The following is a 22,910-nucleotide window of genomic DNA, read 5'->3' as shown; positions in this document are numbered from 1 at the left end:
TGCAGTACTGACTACAGCCAAGAGAGATAAGAAATAAGTTGAATGTACATTATTTCCTTTAAACTTTCGACTCATTGTTAAAAGCGGAAGAACTCACTGATTAGGTTCCTTTTTCAATTTTACATGTAAACTTTCAGCAAACCAGTAGTTATTCACAAAAGATAGGATGAAGGGAAATGATATGCAACCAGAGCTCTGTGGAAGGATCTCTTTGTACCTGACTGTTTTTAATCTTTATATTGTAAATGAACTTATGTGGAATAGAATGCCATGAACTTTTAAAGTGGATAGAATTGTCACAGGTTATAATTTTTTGTTTTGTTTTGGGTTTTTTAGATATAGTGTTACTTGATGCACATTTCTTTGATTGTAATAGTCTAGATTTTCAAATCTCAATGGCAAGTTGGAAAATGGAAGACCACACGATAGCTTTGGGTAGATAGTGAATAGTTATCCTTGAGAAGAAATAGTTTAGTGTTGTTCTACCATAGAATTAGTCTTCAGTAAAAAGTTTGTCTCAAGCAATACTACAAACAACTGAATGACTTCACTGCATAATAGAAGTACTTTTCTGAGACACACCAGGAATCAGTATTTATTAAATCTATGGTTATTTTGTCTTGCTCCTAACACTGGTGATGCTTTTAAATGGGTATTGATATACTGAGCTACCAAAAAATCTTGGTTCAGCAGGATAAAATAGGGTCTTTCATTATACAAACAGTATGTTTGCAACTCTCATTTGTTCCTGTCACATGGATTTGCTCCCTTTACCCCAAGAGCTTGAATTTATTTCTGAGAAAACCCCCAATCCATGTGCATGGCATGTAAAACACCAGATGTGTTTTACTTGTACATGCATGTATTTATAGATTATTTGCCACCACAGAAATAACTTCTGTTTCTTCCAGAGTATGCATTTCTAAATAACTGGGTTTACTATTCATTCAAATGAGACTCTGCATTTGAATCTTTTGTGATGAAAGATGTTAAATTGACTGACAGGAAATTTTAAAAAGCTTCTTGAAAAGCTCCATTACGCTTTTACTTGGAAAAGAAATACTTTGCATATAATGAACTTCCTAGTTCATTGTGTGTGCTTTCAAAGGCAGTCCTTGAGGATACTTTTCATTATGTCAGACCACAATCAGTTAATAGCAGAATTCAGAGCTACTTTCCAACCATAGGAGGAAAACGATCAACACAATAATTTTTTTTTAATATGAAAAAGTCTCTTTTCTAAATGATATCTGAATATCTGTATATATACTGCTCATGTGGTTTTCTTTCTGTCATTGACTGTGCTTTAACAGTAGAAGAACTTTAGGGTAAAGTTCGTAGGGACAATACTTCACAGTATCATAAGGTATGCAGTCTCTGGGTTTTAGTCCTGCAAAGAAGAGAATTTAAGGAGGGTTTTCTTCAGCATTCACACTGCTGCAGCAATTTCTCCCTTAAAAACATGAATAGTATATGATTTTCTGCTGTTGATTTATCCTTCTTGAGTAAGCAAGCAAATTAGTTTTAGGATATGGTATCCTTCACTTTCTATCTGACTTATGGAGAAAAGCCAGCAACTGGGGAAGAAAGGCACACCTATACAAAAGCAAACTATATTTGGACATTATAGCATAATTGAAAGTGTCAGGACTTCTGTATCTCCTTACTAGAAGGTAATTTCTATGCGAGTCAGGAGGAGGACAGTGTTACAGTTTATTTCTATCCCTCAATCTGTAAGGAGGAGGAGATATGCTACCCTTGAAGAGTTCCAAGGTATCACATGTATATATCAAAACAGGGGGACAAAAACCTGGAAATAGAATGCCAACTCAAAACCAATAGCATTATTTTTGCAGCATTGTCAGTTTGTACAGTGCACGGTGTTAGCTAGATGTTTTGATGATTTGTTACTCTATGACTTCTTGGAGAATTCTACAGGGATTTTTTTCTCTCCAATTTTATTAGGTAAATTGAGCACACCAAAACTATCTCCTGAAGAATATTAAAAATGTCCCCTATTTAAGTTTAAAAAAAAAAACCCAAAAACTACTAGATAGCTTGTTTGGTTTTATTTTTATTTTTAAGGCATTTCAAATCAGTCATCTTTGGTTTATATTATCTCAGATTCTTGCTTTCACTATTTATTTTCAAACCACGAATTTGTTGTTTATGCATACATTAAACTGGTCTTGTACATTACTACAGATCAATCCTCTTTTTCCTGTGCATTGTATGTTTATATGGGGTTTTTTTGCAGTGTATTTTTTAGGCTTATTTACTGCTCTCTTAGTTCTTTTTCATAAACAAACAAACCCCCTCAGCTTAACAAAGATGTTTGCTCACATAATAAATGTTTTACTGCTCTGTCCTTATCTGTGTTGGTTTTTTGCCCTAGAGAGGATGAGCATGCCCTTATCCAGCAGTATTGTCAGACGCTGGGAGGAGAGTCGCCTGTGAGTCAGCCACAGAGTCCTGCTCAGATACTCAAGTCAGTGGAAAAGGAAGAGCGAGGAGAGTTGGAGCGCATCATTGCTGACCTTGAAGAAGAGCAAAGGTCTCATAATCTTTCTCCCTGGTGTCTAAATTGTTGCCTCATTGTTGTTTGAGCTATTCATGTACTATGTGTAGTTGTTGGAAATGAGAAGAGATGGACCCAGGAATCATGATTTTAGCAAAAAAAATTGATCAAGGCATATGTCGTGCATAGCCTGACTCTGTTAGGTAGAAGACGGTGGGTCTGTGATAAAATACCTTAGTTTCACCTCTTCTCTATTATGTTTTTTCCCATCTACCACAAGTAAAGACATTGTCTTTATATGAGCTACTTGTGTTCTTAGTTGGAGGTGATAACATCATTTGATCTCAGGAGGTTTTTTATTTTAATTTGCTTTATTAAGTCATCATTCTCCTCCTCTTTTCAATATTCCAGGAGTCTGCAGATAGAATATGAGCAACTAAAGGAGCAACATCTTCGGAGAGGAATAAACCCTCTTGCATCACCTCCTGACTCCGTTGTGTCACCTCAGCATGCTTCTGAAGATGCCGAGCTCATTGCTGAAGCTAAACTCCTGAGGCAACATAAAGGTCGCCTGGAAGCAAGGATGCAAATATTGGAAGATCACAATAAACAACTGGAGTCTCAGCTTCACCGACTAAGGCAGCTACTTGAGCAGGTAGATAGATGGGCACTGATGTCTTTTCCTTGTGTTGCTTCCGCATGATGGATTTCTTGGTAGAACAAAGGCGTTGGAATTTTACTGCAGATATTTTCATTGTGCTAGCTTGGTCTGTTGGACTCGGTCATTTCTAACGCAAAGAGGTATTTTTTCCTACCCTCTAGTACAAGCCACGGTGAAAGTCAAATGAGCACAAGATGGTTAAAAGTGCTGGAGTGAACATTGTAAGTTATGAAACATTGAGAATAACACAAACAAGCGCAATAGTTTTTCATGAGTTAAAAAGCAGGGGGAAGAAAATATATGCCCTATTTCAAGTAGTGGTGCCAGTCACACCCTGTATTTGACTTCAGTTTTCCAATCTTTCCTTAAATAATTTATTTGTTGTCACAGTTAGTCACTGAAACCTTTCTTAGTATGCCAAAGACAGATGGCCAAAGATACATCTAAAATGCAAAGGAGCAATTCATTAGAATAAAAATCCAGTTCCTCTTGAGTAGCATATTTAGACCAATAAGCTACAGCAAAACGGTCTGCACACAAGGAAATGCTGAAGGCAAGAGCCTTTTAGCAAATGTCAGTAGCTTGAGATTGTGGGCTTGCTTTGTTGGGGGAAGAAATGTTGATTTTTTTGAAGTCAGCATACACACATCTAGGTTATAAACATAACAGCAACAACTTCTACAAGGTGTTGTTAGAGATGTTAGTTTGTACTGTATCATGTGTGAAAGCTTGAGTGATGAAGAGAAATTTGTATGAATGTTTTCTGCTGTGTAATCATTTTGGGTCAGAGTACACTAAGGCAAATGATTCCTGTCTTCCACGGGTCAGGCTGTACATAGTAGAGAATTTAACTAAGCCTAGAAACAGGCCGCATAAACCAGGTATCAAAATGGCGTAAGTTCCTGCTGTAGATGATACTCTCATTACAGTGATGAAGATTTTTTTGTTTGTTTGTTTCACTGGCTTAGTCATTTTTCTAGGCAGTTCTGGCTGAATAGCATTAAGATGCATCTGTTCCAATGGCTTCCTTACCCGCTAGCAGAGTATTTTTGTTGTTGTTACTGTTATTCTAGCATCTTTAATCAGTATTTGAGTAGCTTAAATATTTAACAGGAAAGATAACAACTGGTGCAACTGTTAACAATAATTCATGAAGTAAGTATCTTGAGAACCGTGGCCAATACTAGGTGTTTCAGAGAAGGGTTTATAATCTGCAAGTAAATAGCTATAGAATAGAAACACAGAAGTTCTGCCAAACTCACAGTCCCTTTCAGCTTAGTGCTTAAAGCAGGAACCTGTTCACCCTTTAAAATGTTCTTTTTTTTTTTCTAACGTAGCTGTGGATAATCTTATAATTTTGTAATCTTTTCAGTATCCTTACAATATTCTTAGTAAGACCTTTAGGGTATACATGTGCGTTGTGATAAAGTGGGTAAGCAGAGGGGCAGTAGTTTCTTCGTATCAGTTTTGCCTTTGGATTTTTCTGGGCATTATTGTGGTTTCTTATAGGGTAAGGTAGAACAGAGTTGCCCTTTTTCAACATTTCTGATCATTTACACCTCATTTACTATATACTGTTGCTCTTTTGCTTCATATCCAAAATCTCCTGCCTCTGTGGGAGTCACGTCATGCTTCTGATTGTTCCAAGTGCCATTTCCTAAGCTGTTCCTGTTTCTCCTCTGTCTTTTAATGAAGTGGCTGGTACAAAGTCAAGTATATGAGAAGGTCTCCGTTATTGCTTTTATAATACATCTGTGACTTTTCAATATGCGTTTCTATATGCATCCTTACTTTATTTAGCATGACCGCTCTTCAGCATGTTTGTTTTTCTGTCACCTAGACCAGTACTGTCTATGAAAGTCTTTACTTCTTTTGTTGCTTGGGGAAGGACTTTATCAGAAGCCAGCTGAGCATCTAAGTATATTTATTTGTTTCTTTGGCTTTTATTGACTGTCCCAATTATTTTTAGTGGATATAAGGCATAACTTTTCTCATTAATGAGATGGATGATTTGCATGGAAGATTCTCATAAGTCCTAATGTCAAAATATATAACAACTCTGTAATTCCTGTAATAATAATTACTAGTATTAAAGGACACAACTGTATTACAGCAATTTCTTTGCCATCACTGGCATTTCGCACCATTTCTGTTTCTCTCTTCTGTCAACAGCAAGTCTCTCCATTTCTCTTCTCCACTCAGCCTCCTCACTGTTGTTTGGGTTAATAACTTGGCACTGAATCTAAAAGTTCTCTAGAAGATATGGAGTGTTTCTATCTACAGACAGATATTTGGGTAGAGAATTAATGAAACTTAGAAACTTTCCTGTAGTAACTGTTTAATGTAGATGAGAGCATTCTAGGACATTCTCTAGAAAGCACCTTTAGCAGAGACACGCATGCATCCTCACTGCACGTTTGCCTACTTCAGGTCACAGTGCTGGGTTTACCATACTATTTTTATTTTAGCAAGCCCAAGTGATTGGTAGCTGACACACAATGTTGTCATTTTTGTCTGCCTGATTGATTTTAATGCCAAAGAGGAAAGTGAAACAGAACTGGCGCATGACAACTTCGGTACCAACATGATAATCATACAGAGAAAAAATAAAGAATCCATTTTCATTTTTCTTTCTTCAGCCCTTTCAGATACTGCTTGTGCAACGTAGAAGACCTATTATGAAGGGCATTTAAAGTCTGTTTGGATTTTTGTCTGCTTGTCTGAGCTACTGAATAGAGGTTTCATACTGGGTTTGATACTGAAGTTAATGGGAACTAAAATCATCTGTCAATGGCTATATGATCACACTCTGAGAGTAAATAGGGACTGCAGCTCCCTCTCCAAGTGAAAACAGAGGAGCTTTATCAAAAGAGCAGAGGAGACTTTGTTTCTTTTGTAGCAGGGAGAATAAGGGAATTGGCCTTTTTGAGGTTTCCTGTGATTCAGAGGTTGGCAGCGAGGGGGCTTTTTGGTTTGTTTTGTTTTTTTACCAAAAGCAACAGAAGTCAAGGGAAGAACAGGTACGTCTTATCTATTCATTAAGCCACAGAACACTTTCTTTGGGAAAGACACCAACAGGAGGCACAGTGAAATAAGGCACTGTAGATCAAAACTGGCTAAAATAAATATATCCTTTGAAATGCTTTAAAAACTGCTGTAATACAGAAAAATCCCTAACTTTCAGAGTTTTCTGGAGAAGAACTTATCTGTTGTTTTGTATCTTTATTTGGTTTTGCATAAAAATAAGTTTGAAAACTCCCAGAAACTGGAGTTGGAAACTTCCCCCTCCTCCATATAAAGGTGTGCTCGGTATCCCAGTTTTTATTTATTCAGGAAGTAGAAGCTAGCATATATAACATCTAGGGCTATTTTCTTATGGTTTCTGGCTTAAAGGTGGTCTGCTGAGTTGTTTTGAATAACAATATATGAACTTCATGATGCCTGAAGGGAGGTGATGATGGAACTGATCAGATTTTGTAGGAGTTATGCAACAGGGATCAAGTAGAACATGATTGTCTACATTTTTTCCTCAGATTCTCTCCCAGTAAAACTGTTAAATCATGTAAATACATGCAGCTATATCCTCAACTATTTTACATTTAACATCTTTCAGTATCTGATTATTATATTAAACCATTTATGCCACTCCCAGAGCCCCTCCCTTTCTGCTCCACACTCCACTCTTCATCTGCTTAACTGTATTGTCCTAATTTTGGAAGAAAGAGGGGTTTGATTTGTTTTGGCTTTTGTTGTTATTGTGGTCACCGGAATTAGGTAGTATATATTTAAATGAAAATGAAGTCATCAGACCTCGTCCTCTGCTTAGAAGGGGATGTGTTTTTTGTTGGGTTTTGCTTTGTTTTTTTAAATCCAACTGTAATATTTCATTCTGACTGCTGCAGCAATACATGGTACATCAACATAAAGTATTTCAAGTATGTTTTGTTTGCTCTCAGTTTATCTACTGTTAGAGTCCTTGTGCTCTGCAGGGCTATTTTATCATTTGCAATAGTACTCCTAAGTGGTACTAAATAACCTTCACTACTAACTCATCATTTAAGTTTGTAGACATGTCCTTTCTATCGTAATTAATCTTGACTTTGCAGTGCCTCACGCTCCTTGATCTAGCTTATGTGTTGCTATACTGCAGTTTTGTATCAAGTCCAGCACCGATCTTCCTTCCTCAGTCACCCTCAGTCATCTCTGCACCATTTGTCCACAGTTACTGCTTGAAGAGGGACATAGATCCAGTCCAGGTGCAAGTTTGCATTTTGGATGATTGAAATTCTCTGCGTCCATCTGTTAGCCTTGTTGTTCTCTACTGAAGTAACTCCTAACCCTTGGAGCGTTTGCTTCATCTCTTTATCATTATACCTCTAATCTCTTCTTGAACAGAGGTTCCTGACTATACAGAATTACCTGGGGTTAGTTACCCCAGGCCTGGCCCATTTAAAATCACCACACTCATTTTACCTAGCCCCCGTAGCTGGGTTTAAGCCTGATACCGAATAGCAAATTATGTAACTACTTGATAGGCATTCGCTGTTCATAGGAGTGTCGTAACAGTAAAATCCTTCGGTGGCTTGAAAACATTTCCATTTTTCTTTGTCTTCTATATGCAGAGCAATATTTCTCAATTTATTCTTTTAGTCAAAGCTGGAAGTTTTGTTGGTGTTGTCATGCTGAAAGAGAGATGAGATTTGGAGGAGAAAAAAAAGATTTGCTGAGTGCTCAAGGGAACATTTCCTTCTATTTCTCACCACTGTGTATGGAAGAAAAAGTATCTTTCATTGTTCAACAATCTTCAGCATAGTTGAAGATTTTTTTTTTTTTTACACTGGAAGTTGTCTCAAAAAATTGAATGTTGCACTTAAGACTGTGAGCTGCAAAGGAGAAAATCTGTGCACAAATTAACTGCCATTCTGTATATTACATCTTTGCATTGAGTCTCATAGCTGTTCTAGATACTTATTCAGTCTCAGTTTGAAAAAGATCTTAAAAGTAATTATATTTTTGTATTGCTTGTGTATCTGCTTTTGACAGATTTCCTTAAATAATCTGCTTTTTAAGCTGTTTGGAAGTAATTTGATGATTTGCAATCAAAAATTGATAGGGGCAACCATTTCAGCTAGGATTTTATAACTGCCTCAGATGTAAATACTATTACATGTGCTTCTGTCTTTTCAGAACAATCACTTCTGGAGTTCAAATAGTGTATCACTACTTTCTTCCTCAGAGGATTTCTTACAAAAAAGAAGGAAAAGAGGAAAAAAAAATGCCTGAACAAGACCTTACAATATTTCTGAGTTGTTATTCTGAAGTCTCACTGTCTTTTCTTATTTTGTGCCCATATATGTATACTTATATATAATCTCAAGCAGATGCATGGTTACAACTGAATGTAACATAGAACTTCTGCATTTGATTCTTCAGGTGAATTTAAGAGTCCAGAAAGGCTTGCCTACAACACAGTTTTCAAAGTATATGAGTTCCTTCTCATAATGTTCTGGAGATTACATAGTACATAGTTTTCCTGAAAATTTGGTGTCCTCCACACTACTGAGAAGCAGCACCAGCAGAAGTGATGGCTGGCTACCGCTTTTTAGAGTTAACAAAGTTCTCTTGAGTCTTGTGTCTTCACTCGGCTTGATTGTGAAGGAGTTTTGCAAAACTGTGCATGACTGAACAGTTGTTTCTAAGCATGAACAGTCGTCATAGTAAAGCTTCTTAGGGGACGTTAGCTGAATGTCCTCTGTGTATGTGTATATGTATGTATATATCCATACATATATATACAACCCCAGTAATACCACTGTGTGGTCTTTCTGCACAGCTGGACTGAGAGCCTTGAACAAACAAGAAAGAGCATATAAAAGAGGAAAGGAGCAGGATGACTGCATAGAAGCCTGCACTTAAATTCTGTAGATGCAATTTATCTAAATTTGGGTATTATTGTCTTTAATGTAGCCCGAGTCAGACTCCCAGGTTAACGGCGCCTCCCCCTGTGCTTCACCCCAGCACTCTGCCCTCGGCTACCCGCTCGAACAAGAGACGAGCTCAGAGTTTCATCAGACAGGTAAGTGTTTTGATCAGATAATGTGCTGCATGGGCCTGTAGGCGACTACTAAATAGGTTTGTTGGCATGCTTCTGAAAAGACTTACAAATAAAAAGGAACTGATCTTTGTGATGCTACTGGGAACAAGACTTACTGCAGCTGGAGCTGTTGCTTCCCCACACTTGCAAACAGCTGTAGTATCACAAGAATCCATGTGACACTGAATTATGGATTTCTGTCAATAGAGTCCTTGGTCCCGTCCATTTTGAGCAAGGGAATTTACTGGGCAAGTCTATCCTCAGTGAAGGGGGAACCAGATTTCTTTGGACTGAAATGGCCAACAGCTGTTTGTCCTACAGTACATGCATGTATCCAAGTAATCTGTCAGATACAGGAATAAATGTCCAAAACATGTAATCAAAACTTCCTGGTGGCTGCTTTAAAAATTCTTGTGTATCCTTTGCTTATCCTGGTATTTTGATGACCCCACCCTTCCAGATTTCACATCTTTAGGAATTATTGAATATTTAAGTATACAGCCTCTGCACATGATGGAATTTCTCTCTTGAAAGATTATTTTAAATTTTCCAATATCAGAACTCATGAATTCCACTGAGAATTAGCAGAAATAACTGAGACCCATTGAATGCTCAAAATCGGGGGCGGGGGGGGGAGACTTTTCTCAAATTATCTTAAGTGCAATTTTCCCCATTTTTATTTTCAAGCTTTTGTGTTATAAATTTAAAAAATGGTTTTATTTGTGTGGAAAACAGGAAAAATATTCTCTTGCATACTGAAAAGTTTTCTTTCAGTATTGACATATGTTTTTAGTTTAATTTATCTGGAAAAACATGGAACTTCTTCAAGTCTGATTTAATGCAATGGTAGATTTATGAGAGATGCTGTTTAATAACACTGCCAGGAACCGAGCCAGTTGTATTCCCAAACCACTTGCTTGGCTAATTTTAAGTAGCATTTAGAAAAAAAAAAATGGCAAGGAGGATTTTCACACTAGTGAAATTGCTGGTGCATATTGAATAAAGACCATCTATAAGGTAATTTTTTTTTCCAGAAAAAGAATAGTGTATTCATTCTGAAAGTTATATGACAAATCTTCTGAAAATGGAACAGAATTTTAATTGAGCAGCTACTGAGTATAATTCCCTCATCTTGTAAACCTTTTATTCATTTTAACTGTAAATTCTTATATTCTGCTCCTTCTTGCCAATTTCTTCTAGTTAAATCTTTGGTGCAATGGTTGAGCTTTAATAAAAGAGAAATGAGTTCTGCTGCAAATCAATAATGTAACTTTCACCTCTTCTCCCAAGGCTGGCAGTTATCAATGACAATTCCTGCACACTAAGTTACAAAGGCTTCAGGTACTGGTTTCCCTTGAAATAGAAAGGAGCATTTAAGTGGGAGGTTTGATGAGAATGCCTTTCAGAATGTTGTTGTCCTTTTTTTTTTTTTTTTTCCTCCTCATCATTGCTCTTTTTTGTTGTCATATCTGCAGATGACTTGTTAGTTCCACCTCATGATACCAACACAGATCTAACAGATGTTATGGAGCAAATCAACAGCACATTTCCAGCTTGCTGCTGTAAGTGTAACAAAATATGTCTCTGAGAATAATACTGAATTTGAGGCAGTCTTTTGAAGAAAAAAGTCATTCTTGTGGTATTGACTATGAAAAAAATCTTCTCTCTGATGACATTCCATGTCCAGATATGCAAGCTACATAATTCTGTTCTTTAAAGTTTCTCAATAGACACTATTTGTGAAGGTAAATAAACAAATGTTCTCATGTCTTAAGAGGAAGTGATTCACTAGAAGAAAAACCTATAGCTCCACATGGAATTTTCCCACATGGGGGAAAAGAGACCTAGAATTCCTTTAGCTGCTGATAGAAACATTATGTAGAACTCAAGTGAATGTAGATCCAGAAATTCTGAATGCTGTTTCTCTAATAAAACTTGAAAAAAAGGCCTTAAGCAACAGGAGGGTCATAGCCCAATCCTGACGCCTGAACTAATTATCGAACTAATTGACCAGAGGAAATAACTGTTAACACATCACATAACACCTTTCCCTGCTTAAATGCATTGAAATTTGATATTTTATTCAGTGACTATTAAAGAGAGATCAAAAGGAAAATCAATTAGTTTCCTATGGATGGCTTATATCGGCTGATGTACGTTTCCACTGATCCTGTTCCTTCCAGAGTGTCACTGCATTTATAAGAGTGAGCAGCTATCGCTCTGGTTCCAGCAGTATTTCACACAGATTGTTGCTTTTGGCAAGGGAGGTGAAGTAGCAACTTTTAGTAATGTATTTAGTTTGGGTTTTTTTTAAACATGCATACATATATATATATATCTATATCTATCTTCACTTTCAGCTCTTTTGTCTTAGAAACACAGCTGTGAAAACTTTGATATTTTCTTAAACTTTCAAGAGTTCTTTCAAATGAAATGTGTAATGATGGTCAGTTTTAAAAGGCACAAGTGAGTGGGAGGGTTCATGCCCAGTCCTTTTGGAAGCACCAAGATTGAATTCTATTCTCGTTCATAAATTTGGTAAACCCAGTTAAAATATCCCTTTTATCTCTTGCGCGTACGTTACTTGGCTGTGAAGAACTGCATCACAGAAGATGTACTTTGCACAGTTTGAGAAAGCAAATTAGGATCTAGCAAAAAAGGTTTTGTTTCAGCTGTCCTTTGAGATTTTCAGTGAGTTCAATAGTTCAGAGCCCATCGCTTTGCAAATTAAGGATTTGATTCTAAGGAGCATCTCTTCTTGAAGTCAACAGCTAGTGGAGCTACTCAGCACAACTCAAGGATCTATACGTATACAAATCAGTAGAAAATGCAAGTCAAGTACCAATTCTCGTTGCAAATTCCTCTCTTGCGTGTACAAGCAGCACAGCAGTTACTAGATCTTTGGCCCAAATGAATTTACAGCAAATTTGCAGAAATAGTCCCTTGCTTTCCTGTGCCAGGGCAAGCTTGATAATGATGACTGCTCTCTGCGACCAGGAAACACGGAAAAAAATCTGATATCCATAAAACAATATGCTGAATGAGGCAGGAGGGGACTGCAAGTGAAAACTGCGGCCCCACATCCTTTCATATTGTGAAGCATTTCTGAGCATTTAATATTAAAAGAAGTCAAAGTTCCAAATTTAATGTGATTTTCCCCTTTGTCATTGACATGCTGTTGCAGAGATCACATCAAACCAGCATGCCCTAATTAGTAGGTACAAGCTATGTTTGCTCTTCTTCAGTCATTCTATAGTATCTCTGACTTGGGAGATTTACTACGAGTATATTTTTTTTAACCACGTAACCTTCATATATTGTTTTAGAAGCCTGGAATGAGGATTATTAATCTGGCCTTCCCAACAGAATGCATTAAACTCCATCAGTTTTTCTAGGGAAGACCATGACAGACCATCTAGTCCATCATCTTTTCCTGTGGCCATCTGAGATGGATCTGTCTTTCTGGATGGACAATTGTTTAACCTGTTCTGTAACACTTCCTATGACACAGACTCCACAGAGTCCTTAGGCAATCTGTTTTAAGAGCATCGCTGTGTTCTTAACCTTAAAAAATAATAACCTTACCCTTTTTTAATTATACCCAAGGTAAATTTTATTAGAACAGCCGTCATGTTCAAGATATATCATGTCCACTAACAACAACAAAAAACCCTGTTTTTTCACCTCATCACTACTGGTCTCTCCTAACTTGCCCACAGCTTTCATAAGGACAGTTATTAGCATTTGAGCCTTATTTAGATTATTTTTATCTGTAAAATAAAGCTAGTTGTCTTATTTGCTGTATTTGGTTTTATGGATTTCAAGTAATAATTAATCTTGAAATCAGTATTTTTACTTATTCCAAATATCCCTTATGAAGCAATTATTCCTATAGTAAGGCCAGCACTTCTCTTAATGTGGTGGGGTTTTTTGGGTCCCCAGATCCTTTGATAATGGATGTAATGCTTCTTTCCTTCCTTGTTTGAGGTTGGTCCTCAGAACTAGGCAGGTGTGCAACATTGGGCAGAATTCTTGCCTTTGCATCCGAGCGAGTTCCAGAACAGAGCATTTTGAACAGATGGTATTATAATCCAGCACTTGTAGATCTATATGGTCACAAGTGGTGAAAAAGGAAAAAAATCATGTCATCTATATATTCATAATGTATTTGTTACAAGAAAAATAAATTTGCAAAGAAAGTTATATGTCTAGACCATTACAACACACTTCTAGTTAAATGTTTACTTTTTTAAGGTTTGGAGTCTTTCTGTTCTTCTATAGTACATCTTTTCCTGACACTTGCTTTGTTTTTAAACTGCCAAGGTGCGGAAGTGTTTAAATTTCTAACTTTCTTTTGGTTTTTTTTCTATTTGCAGCAAGTTTCACTGGCAGACCACAGGTATGAGACATGTTTACAAATGTGCATAGTCACTGGAAGCAAAGTAAAGCAAGTGGAAAAGTTCCATTAAAGCAAAGTGGTGGTGGGGTTTCTGTATTTTTCCCTAGAGGTCTGTTTGGAACCTAAACCTATATAAAAGGAAGGCTAGCTTCTGGAGTATCTCAGTTAATAGAAAATTCTGCTAGTTCAGGCATTAGCAAAGGTACTATGGTGCCCAGTTCTGGGATGCTAACCATATGGAATCAGCTTGAATCTATCAGGGCCAATTAGTTTCAATCCAACATCATCGCTGCAAGATCAAAGCTGGTTCCTGGAAAGACATCCGTATGTCCTTGTGCCCTGGTGCCCATAGCTCCTGGAACTGGCACTATGGGCACCAGGGCACAAGGATCAAGAGCCACACAGCATCTTAGGCATTAGATTAAGCTGCCTCCTCCCAGTAGGCAACCATTTTACAAACCTGAAGCAGAAAATTTCCTACTTTCAGAGTTCACAAAGATGTGGAAAACAATCTGGTATTTTGATACTTGTTCTTGAAAATCTAACTGGTATGAATGATAAGTTAAATTTCTAAGTAACAGAAATAGGATAAACACTTGCTATAGGTTTAGGTTGATATTGGAGCCCACGGATAACAGATAAGGAACGACATAATCTTGTATCATTGCAGAGTTCTTTGAAGGTTTCATTACTAAATCAGTTTTAAAGACTTCTACAAATTGCTGTGTGACACTTCAGAAGAATTAAGTGGTAGGGAAAGAGTCTATCTACTCCCTCCAATTGCTTCACTCTGTCCATTAATCCACAGTTTGCAAGGCCAGACCTCCCCAAAATGGGTATCTAAAAATTCAGAAATATTGCTCCACAAACACTTCCTTGGATTGTAATATCTGGGATAGTAGCATTGCCCTCCCAAACAGGAATTTCTAAAGAGAATGGGATGAATCATGCCCTGCACTCAGTTAACTCAGAGTTTGTGTTTCAGTCTCTTGTTAAGTTAGTGAATTAAACTAGCATTTTTCAGAAATCCTTCCTCTAACCAGAAACAGAGATAGCTTTCAGTGTTATCAGTGAATAATACTAATCTTCCTGAAAAAGCATGTGATTTTTTTATTTTTTTTTAGGTACAGGGTGATTCACAAATGGTCTCACTGCAAACCTACCTTTCCAGAACCATTAGAGAAGGCATGTTTGTTCAGGAGCAGAATCCTGAAACAGGAGCCTGGAAATAAGCTTCACATTTGAAGGGGCCAAGTTCAAATTCTGACTCTATATACTCTCCATTTTTACCACTTAGGCTTCAGATAGGACAGTAGTTTGCCTAAATTTTTTTTAATGGGTGCAGAACATGGAGAGTCTATAAGTTATATTTACTGCTCTGTAGACTAACATCCTCTGGGCCTTACTCAACAAGAATGTTAAACACTGCAGTACAGGAAAATTAGGTTTCTCTTAACTACATGCCTCAGTGATTTGCTGAGTCTTGGGCCAATACATCTCAATTTTTAAAATACAGGGTTTTTTTGTAAAATGACATCAGAGTCCTTAACTGAACCGAGCTCAGAGGATTTAGAGCCTTCTGTGTATGTTAACATGGTATTGATGTGGTTATTTCTCATCATGACAGGCAATGTGAAGTGTTCATTTGGATGTGGACCAGTGCTTCCTGACGTGCAGTACAGCCCTTTTCTGCAAACCACCGATCGCGAGTTCCACTTCATCAGAAGGCTGCATGGGACCTTGGAACATGCTGTTCGCTCTCACTGCGTGTTCTACTTGAAATAGTAAAACACTGAATACCCAAAGACAAGGATGTTGTTTTTATAGTATTGGGTTTTTTTTCTTCTTCTTCCCTTTCTATGCAACTGTAAATTAATGAGCAGTGGGGTATTTGTCACTGATTTGTAAAAATATACAGCCGCGGGAAAAGGGGCAGGGGCTTTATATACATTCTTTTTGATAATCGTAAAGAGAACTGCATAAGGAGTTTGGAGCAAAATGTTACATTTATACATTCCTTTCAGCTCTTTGCTTTTACATTGTAAAATACCCTTAGTTATTTTCTCACACATTTAATATTCTGTACTGATAATTTATATGCTAACCATCTGACCACAGAGATTTCAGATTACCCTTGAATTGTTTTCAGGATTGGCATATGAAGCTGCCATAATCTGCATTATTGTTACTAGTTAACAAAAATTGCCGTTGGGTGCAAGCTACAGTATTTTAACTCCACTAAACAAGATAAACTCTCATTTTGAGTCATAGTCGTCATCCTCATGCACCAAGATGGTATTTTTAACTTTCTTTTAGTTATTTCCATCCAACACACTCCATTTGGAGGATTATTTTTTTTAAACCTTACTTTATTTTGATTCAGGAGATAGCTAAAAAGAGGACTTACATGATAGCTTAAGTTGTTTTTAGTAAGGTCTAAGTTAGCATAATCGTTCCCAACTTTGTTCAGAGACAAAGCTTTGCTGTTCCCTGCTGTGCCAAACTTGCTTCAAGTTTTGGAAATTACGGTCTGTGAAGTAAAGCTCATTTCTGTGAGATCCCCTTCTGATGATCTAAACACACCAGTCTTTTGTCTGCCTCTTAGAAATGAAGAGACAATTAGAAAGCCCTTTCCAATACTATCAGTGATGGAACATTTTCTTCAAAACTGCAATGCACTTAGATATTATCATTTGGCATTGTAATCTTGCAACTCATCTTTATCTTTCAAATCATTTATTTATGTACTTCAAGTAGGGATAATTGCGGGAAAGTTATGTCACTGATCAGCTGATGTCTAGTTTTAAAATTATCATAAGAGATTTTAATGCCTTCACAGAGTTTACAATGCTGCATGGACACTTGCTTTAATTTCAGGACATACCTTTAATTGGTAAAACTGCATGCAATATATTTCATGTATAGTGGAGAGAAGCTAAACTGTGTTGTTGTTAATTATTACAAAGAAAAAAAAATCTCAAAATGGTATTAGAAGAGTTGTAAATTCTACACTGCTACCGAAAAATGCAGGAGGACATTAAGACAGCAGGTCAGGAATTTCTAGTGTTTTTGTGAAGTGGTGCCAACTAGACTGTCCCGCACCCACAGTATTCACTCCTGGACTGCTGCTGCTCAAGGAGTGATTTGGGCACAGCGTTGACCACCTTCTAGTGTTGGCTCCAGTGCCAGTTCTTTCTGAACCCTTTGGCAAATTATTTAACCACTCTGCCTCCGTTTTCCCATCTGTAAAATGGGGATGATAGTACTTACCTCTCAAAGGTGTTGTAGGGCTTGCTTAGTTAGTGTCTGAAAAGCTCTATATAAATGCTAAATATTACTCCTGAGTGGAGCAAAATTGTCAAGGTGGGAAGAGAAGATGCTGGCTCCTATAAATGCTTCATCTGTTAAAAAAAGTAGTGTAGTTGTTTTGAGAAGAAAAAACCCCACATTTTACAGAAGAGGAAAGCCATGACCACCTTTCTACCTCAGACCTATCTTCATGAGTAGTATTGGAAATAGCTTTATATTCTGTACTCTGCAAAGTACTTTGCTTTTATCAAGCTACATCATTCTCTAGGCAAAGAATCCTTAAAAATACCCCTGACATACGTGAAAAAGGTCTCAGTAGTGAATTTGGTGGCTTTTATTTTTGTTCTGAATATGAAGTTATGTATAAAGTTGTTTTTCTGCCTGTGTTTGTATGCATCCTTTGTCCTCTGCTGCCAAGTAAATGCTGCTTCAAACACTACATTGTAACATTCTTCCTCTGAGACAATAATAAATAAAAGAAATATATTGCAGTAACATGAGAAAAAGTTTTGGAGTTCTTTCAAGTTCTGTGGTCTTCAAGGATGGCACTTCTCATTGCTAAATACTGAAAATTTCATTCTCAAGAAGATTAATTTTAACACAGGAGTGCTGTGATAGTCCATTTCTATGTGCTAGCATTTTTTTTTTGGAGTGTGGTTTGCATTTATATAAATGAGATTAAGCAGTATTTTTTTTCTCCCCATAAATCTGTGCATATTTTCTCCGGTTTTCAATCTTTAGTGATTTCGTCTGGAATCCTTCTCAGTTTCATGACAGATATTAAATTTGATCACTGAGAAGCAGACTGCTTTTATTTAAAAAATGTTATATACACATATTACAAACCAAAAATAATGCATGAAGCCCTGTCAAATATTAGAACTGTAAATTAGTTTTCAAGTTTGGATGGGATTCAGTCAGCATGCTCAGCTGAAGCACAGCATTAGGTATTCAGTCAGGAAATATGTACTTTCAAGCCCTACCATGTGCTGATTTTAGGTACTTGCATTAAGCTAATGCCCATCTTGTTAATGACTGTGTTAAGAGCTACTGTGCTTGAAGGAGGAAAAAAGTCCACAACTCTTAACAATTTCTGTTTCCTTACAGTAATAGTTGGCACTGTTTTCATGTTTAGTATTTATTAAAATACTATTTTTTTCAAACTCTAACAACAAATTTAAAACATAAGTGTCAAAGTAATACCATTTTCCCTCAGTTTTTGAAAGGATGCTTAACAAATAAGTTGCAGGGAAGAATCAGGTTTTTTCTCATGGCATTTAACTGATTCAGCAATTAGTTAACAAGGAATTTAATTATAGAAATAGCAGTATATTGAGTCAAATTAAGTTCTGTATTTAGAACAATAAATGTGTCAAAGAGGAAGAGACTGGTAGATTAAAGAATCTATTAAGCCACAAAATCTGTCTTTTAAAAACTAAACATTTTAATTATATGTTTGTAGGGTGGAAGGCAGCAAGAAGGGGGTATGGATCAGTACTAGGGCCTGACTTTGAGAGCAAGTTATGGAAGTGCTCCAACCTACAACTGACACCCTCAGTACCCTGATTGCTAAGGTAGCCAGTGCCAGAGCTCTGTAACGCTGTCACCTGTGAGGAAGGTACTCTCAGCTGAACATCACACTTCAGTACCATGCTGTGAAGGTCCTGGCTCTTGTCAGGGGAGCAGAGTAGCACCCACTTCTCACCAGTTTGGCCTGGGGCTTTTCTCGAGGAGGTTGGGGAAAGCCATGGCAGGGCATGGCAATCTTTGATCCTCAGTGAACTATGCAATGGTAAGCACTCCCTCACTTTTCTGCACAACCTTTTCCTTTAGGCACTAACCAGCCTCTTCTGCCATCATTTTGTCAGGCAAAAATAAAGCTAATGTGATGCTTCTCAGGAGAAGAATTAGCTTCCTGCACCAGAAAGCTCTTGGTTCAAAATGCATGCCTGTCCATCTAATTGGGAGAGACACCCTCCCACACAGCCCAGAATGGATGGGGTGGTTGATAGCTTATTTAAATTTTTATTACAAAACACCCTTGAGCTGAAACGTTACTATCAGATCAGTTCATTTTCTCAGAGAAGATGCAAGATTGATGCATCGAATTAAAATCATATTGCAGAAGTTCCTCTACTATTGGCGCTTCATCTTCAGAGGAACTTCCACTATGAAACAGCTCTTCTTGGGTGGTGGTGATGCTATTTTTTTTTTTTTTTTTTGGACCAAGACAAGGCTCTTCAGATGTTCACATCTTGATTTGATATAGGAGATGGTTAAATTATGAGACACCAGCCCCACAAGGTCAGAGATACTGGACCCAGACACAAACTGTCAGTATGCACGTAATTCCTATCACCCAGGTGTCCTGGGTCAGGAGTTCTGTCCTCTCTTCTGCTAATTTTACAGTTGAAAAAATGAGAAGAAAAAAAAAAAAAAGCTGAATTCAGCCAAATTAAAAATGTATTACTGTAATGGGCAGGCTTTGAATTTATGCAAAAGACCAAAATATTCTTTTAAATGTTTACAGTGCAAATTGCCCTTTGGAGATAGTTTGTTCATTACATGTAATTTTTCTTCTCTACTTTAGTACGGAGTTGCCATTAAAAAAAAAAAAAAAAAACCAAACCAAAAAAACACACCACCTTCCTGAAGGTAAACATTTGCACCACTGCAAAACTGAGTAATGGATCCTGTCTACTATCACACAGAAATAAGATGTCATGCCATATGGCTGAGAATTCTGCTCCCACAGCAGCAGCAGCAACAACAAAATCAGTCTTACAAATCCAGCCAAGGTGTAAATTAATAGTGGGGTATGGAAAGGAGAAAAGAAAAACCAACCAAAAAAAAACCCAAAAAACTTTTAGTGGGGAAAAAAAAATTATTTGAGCAGGAAGAGATCTGTTCCATCTTACAAGCAACAAAGCTCTCAGTAATCAACGGCTATATGCTATCTTGCTTACTAAACGTTGTTCCTGTGGCCAGAGAAGGTGAAATCTTCCTTGGCTCACATATCTTTGGGAGCCTATCTATCTTCTGTCTTTAGTACCACTTAAATTTTCATGATGTGCCAGCAAAAATCTTTGCAACTTAAATCTATGCGTTAGGAAGTACAGCTGCATGCATCCACCTCCGGAAGGGGAAGGTTGTATTTTCATCAACTGCTTTTCTAAGCACCTCTCTGGAGACTCCAGTAGAGGAGCTGCCAGGAGTGGGCCGGTTCAGCTGCTTTGCCCAGGCATCCCAGCACTGCAGCAAACTTGCCGCCAACACAAAGGGATCTTTTAAGTTGAAAGCTGCTCTGTGTTAGTATGTGTATTCAGACTGATAAACCAGGAGAGCTGAATAGAATTCCTCAGTGCCAGTCTGAAAGAGAAGTGCGTACACAGGAAAAAGAAAAAAAAAAAAGCCCAAACAAAACATAGGACAGTGTCTATCTCATTGTCATCTCTGAAACACAGTATTTACAGGTGAACTATTCACACTGCTGTTTGTTTGTTAGTCACTCTTTTTATACAGTCAGATAAGCACTTCAAAAATGTCTAGTTTTCTGACCCCTAATAACTAATATTTATCTTGAAGATACTGTAGTTCTGAAATACTTATTTACTGACTATGGAAAGATAGCCTAGGGTAATCAGCTCGAAGACGCCTGCAGATTACAAATCTAATTTCTGAGGATAGATCCCACCTTAGTATTAAACAAAACATTGGAGAATATAAAGAATTTTTAGTGTGGTATTTTTACAGCTAGAAAAAGTGACCTAGTTATTTAAAAAAAAAAAAAAATTTAAAAAACCCCACAAAACCACATAGCAGCATTGCAGCAACACTTCATCTGCGCAGGATGGAATTCCTGTTGCCCGCGCAGTAACTGATGCCTCTGACTATGCTTTAAAGTCTTTGGAAAACGAGGAAAAAAAAGAAAAATAGAGAAAGGGTCAGCATCCTTTACCAACAATTTGAGTCTCATAAGCTAGATTTAATGGAATTAGGAAAAAAGCCACATGAATGAAAGACACTGATGAATCACCTGAATTTCATGTGGCAATAGGCAACCATTTGATCAAATACAGTAACCTTTCTGAATCCCAGCCCAGGTGAACTGGAAGTCCAATGGAGAGCTCATACGACCACAAGCCAGAATAGTCAGAGTGTAACCCTAGCCCTGTAAGAACAGGCAGCAAACCCATTCATTTTTCTTCACCAGAGATGACATTTTGCATGCTGAAGGATTATTTTTATTATGAGTGATTCAGGACCATTATGCTTCTCTGCATGTATTTGCCATGTGTGACTGCTGCCTGACCCACAAATGAAGCTTCCTGCGTTAATAAATAAGAGGACAGAAGATACAATAGTAACTGCCACTGATAATCCACATCCCTGATTTGAATGCAAACAAGAGGATGGAAAGTTTAAGTATTATCTAGATCTTCCTTCTTGAAGATTAGAGTGACATTTACTTTCCTCCAGTCCTCAGGATCCTCCTCTGATTCCCATCACCTTCCAAAGATAACAGTTGCCTTGCAGTGGTATCAATCAGCTCCCACAGCACTTGCCCTCTGGTGTCAGGGACCTGGGCTTCCTGACAGGCAGTCTTACCAGTAAAGACTGAGATGAAGAAGGGGGTGAAGGGCTTATCTCTGTCCTTTGTCACCAGCTCCTCTTAAGCAGCAGGCCCATGTTTTCCCCAGTCTGCCCTTTACTACTGATATAGTCATCAAAGTCATTCTTGTCATCTTTCATATCTCTCACCAGGCTTTGGCTCTCCTAACTCCACCCCTGCACAATCAGACAGCATCTCTATATTCTTCCTGGTCCATGAACAGGCCAAAGTCCGCTCTCCTGAAATCCAGAGATGTGATTCTGCTTTTTACCTGGCTCCTTCCCTCTTGGAATCCTGAGCTCCGCCATCTCATGGTCACTGCAGAAATGGCAGCCCCCAACCTTTACATCCCTTACCCTTTCTTCCTTCTGTATGAGTAGGAGTTCTAACAGGGTCCATGCTCCTCAATCACCTGCGTTAGGAAATTGTCATCAGCGCAAGAAATTTTCCCTTGACAGTTAACATAACTCTGAGCCAATGCACTATCTTGAACGTTGCTGTGAAAAAAAAAAATCTTTTGCCAAGAGAAGGATGACACATGAGTGGGGAGGGACCTTTTAAACACAGATGCTTTGGCTGATTTTGTGTAATACCTCTGAAAGTATTTTGGTAAGCAGTTGTGAGGACTCTAATGAATGGCTGCGACACAGACAGGCACACAGGAAGAAAAACTGTCCAGATGTATTTCTGTCTCTCTAGTCCCAGCCGCCCCTCTGGAATGGAAAACATAGCTCTGACCTACTTGCTTTCAGCAGGCTGTAATTACAGCGCCTATCAATTTTCTATAAAAATACAGATGTGAACAAATGGAAAACCTGAGTGTCTGAAACATGAGCAGAATAAGAATGTTATTGCATCCCCTAAATCCCAGTTCCTATAAAGATGGTGCTTGCAGGCTGAAAAGTAAAGCTAGTTGAAATGGCAGTAAAATATCAAAGTAACAGTTGACTTTATTATGAAATATGAGCCAGGCTTTGTACACAAACAAGATATACCATGGTATCCATCTGCCTGCTGCCTACATTTGCATTTTTTCCTCCCCAAAATATCTGCTTGCTTGCTGAGGAAGGAAAATTAACGATAGCTTTAGTGAACAAGAACTACTTTTGATTTTGAACTCGCATTTGGTTTCTGGGTTTGTGCCGCCCAGTTGGTGACAAGGGGCTGAGCCACGTCTCCAAAACTGGACACAGCACCCCCACCCCAGTCTCTCCAAATAAAAGGGAATAGTCACTCCCTTTGATCTGCGGATTACAGTTTTGCTAGGACATCCCCCTTTGCTGCCAGAGCACAGTGCCTCAGGACAACACACCCGTC

At 37.8% G+C, this 22,910-nt stretch overlaps 1 protein-coding gene across 5 annotated transcripts in view; it reads left to right on the top strand.

Moving 5' to 3' along the window:
• The window catches only part of UTRN (utrophin), a 411,474-nt gene extending 393,987 nt beyond the window's left edge, over positions 1 to 17,487 (top strand). For all 5 annotated transcript variants that reach the window (XM_075748479.1, XM_075748477.1, XM_075748480.1 and 2 more), the window contains 6 exons: positions 2,396 to 2,554; positions 2,930 to 3,173; positions 9,147 to 9,255; positions 10,749 to 10,835; positions 13,650 to 13,672; positions 15,300 to 17,487. In XM_075748479.1, the coding sequence (XP_075604594.1) occupies positions 2,396 to 2,554; positions 2,930 to 3,173; positions 9,147 to 9,255; positions 10,749 to 10,835; positions 13,650 to 13,672; positions 15,300 to 15,308 (631 nt within the window). In that variant the 3' untranslated portion in view covers positions 15,309 to 17,487. The remainder of the gene's footprint in view (positions 1 to 2,395; positions 2,555 to 2,929; positions 3,174 to 9,146; positions 9,256 to 10,748; positions 10,836 to 13,649; positions 13,673 to 15,299) is intronic.
• Positions 17,488 to 22,910: the final 5,423 nt, after the last annotated feature.

The sequence above is a fragment of the Balearica regulorum genome, chromosome 3, assembly GCF_011004875.1.
Source record: "Balearica regulorum gibbericeps isolate bBalReg1 chromosome 3, bBalReg1.pri, whole genome shotgun sequence".
Classification (NCBI taxonomy): Eukaryota; Metazoa; Chordata; class Aves; order Gruiformes; family Gruidae; genus Balearica; species Balearica regulorum.
The sequence above is the reverse complement of the archived record's forward strand: the minus strand, read 5'-3'. Positions and strand labels throughout refer to the sequence as shown.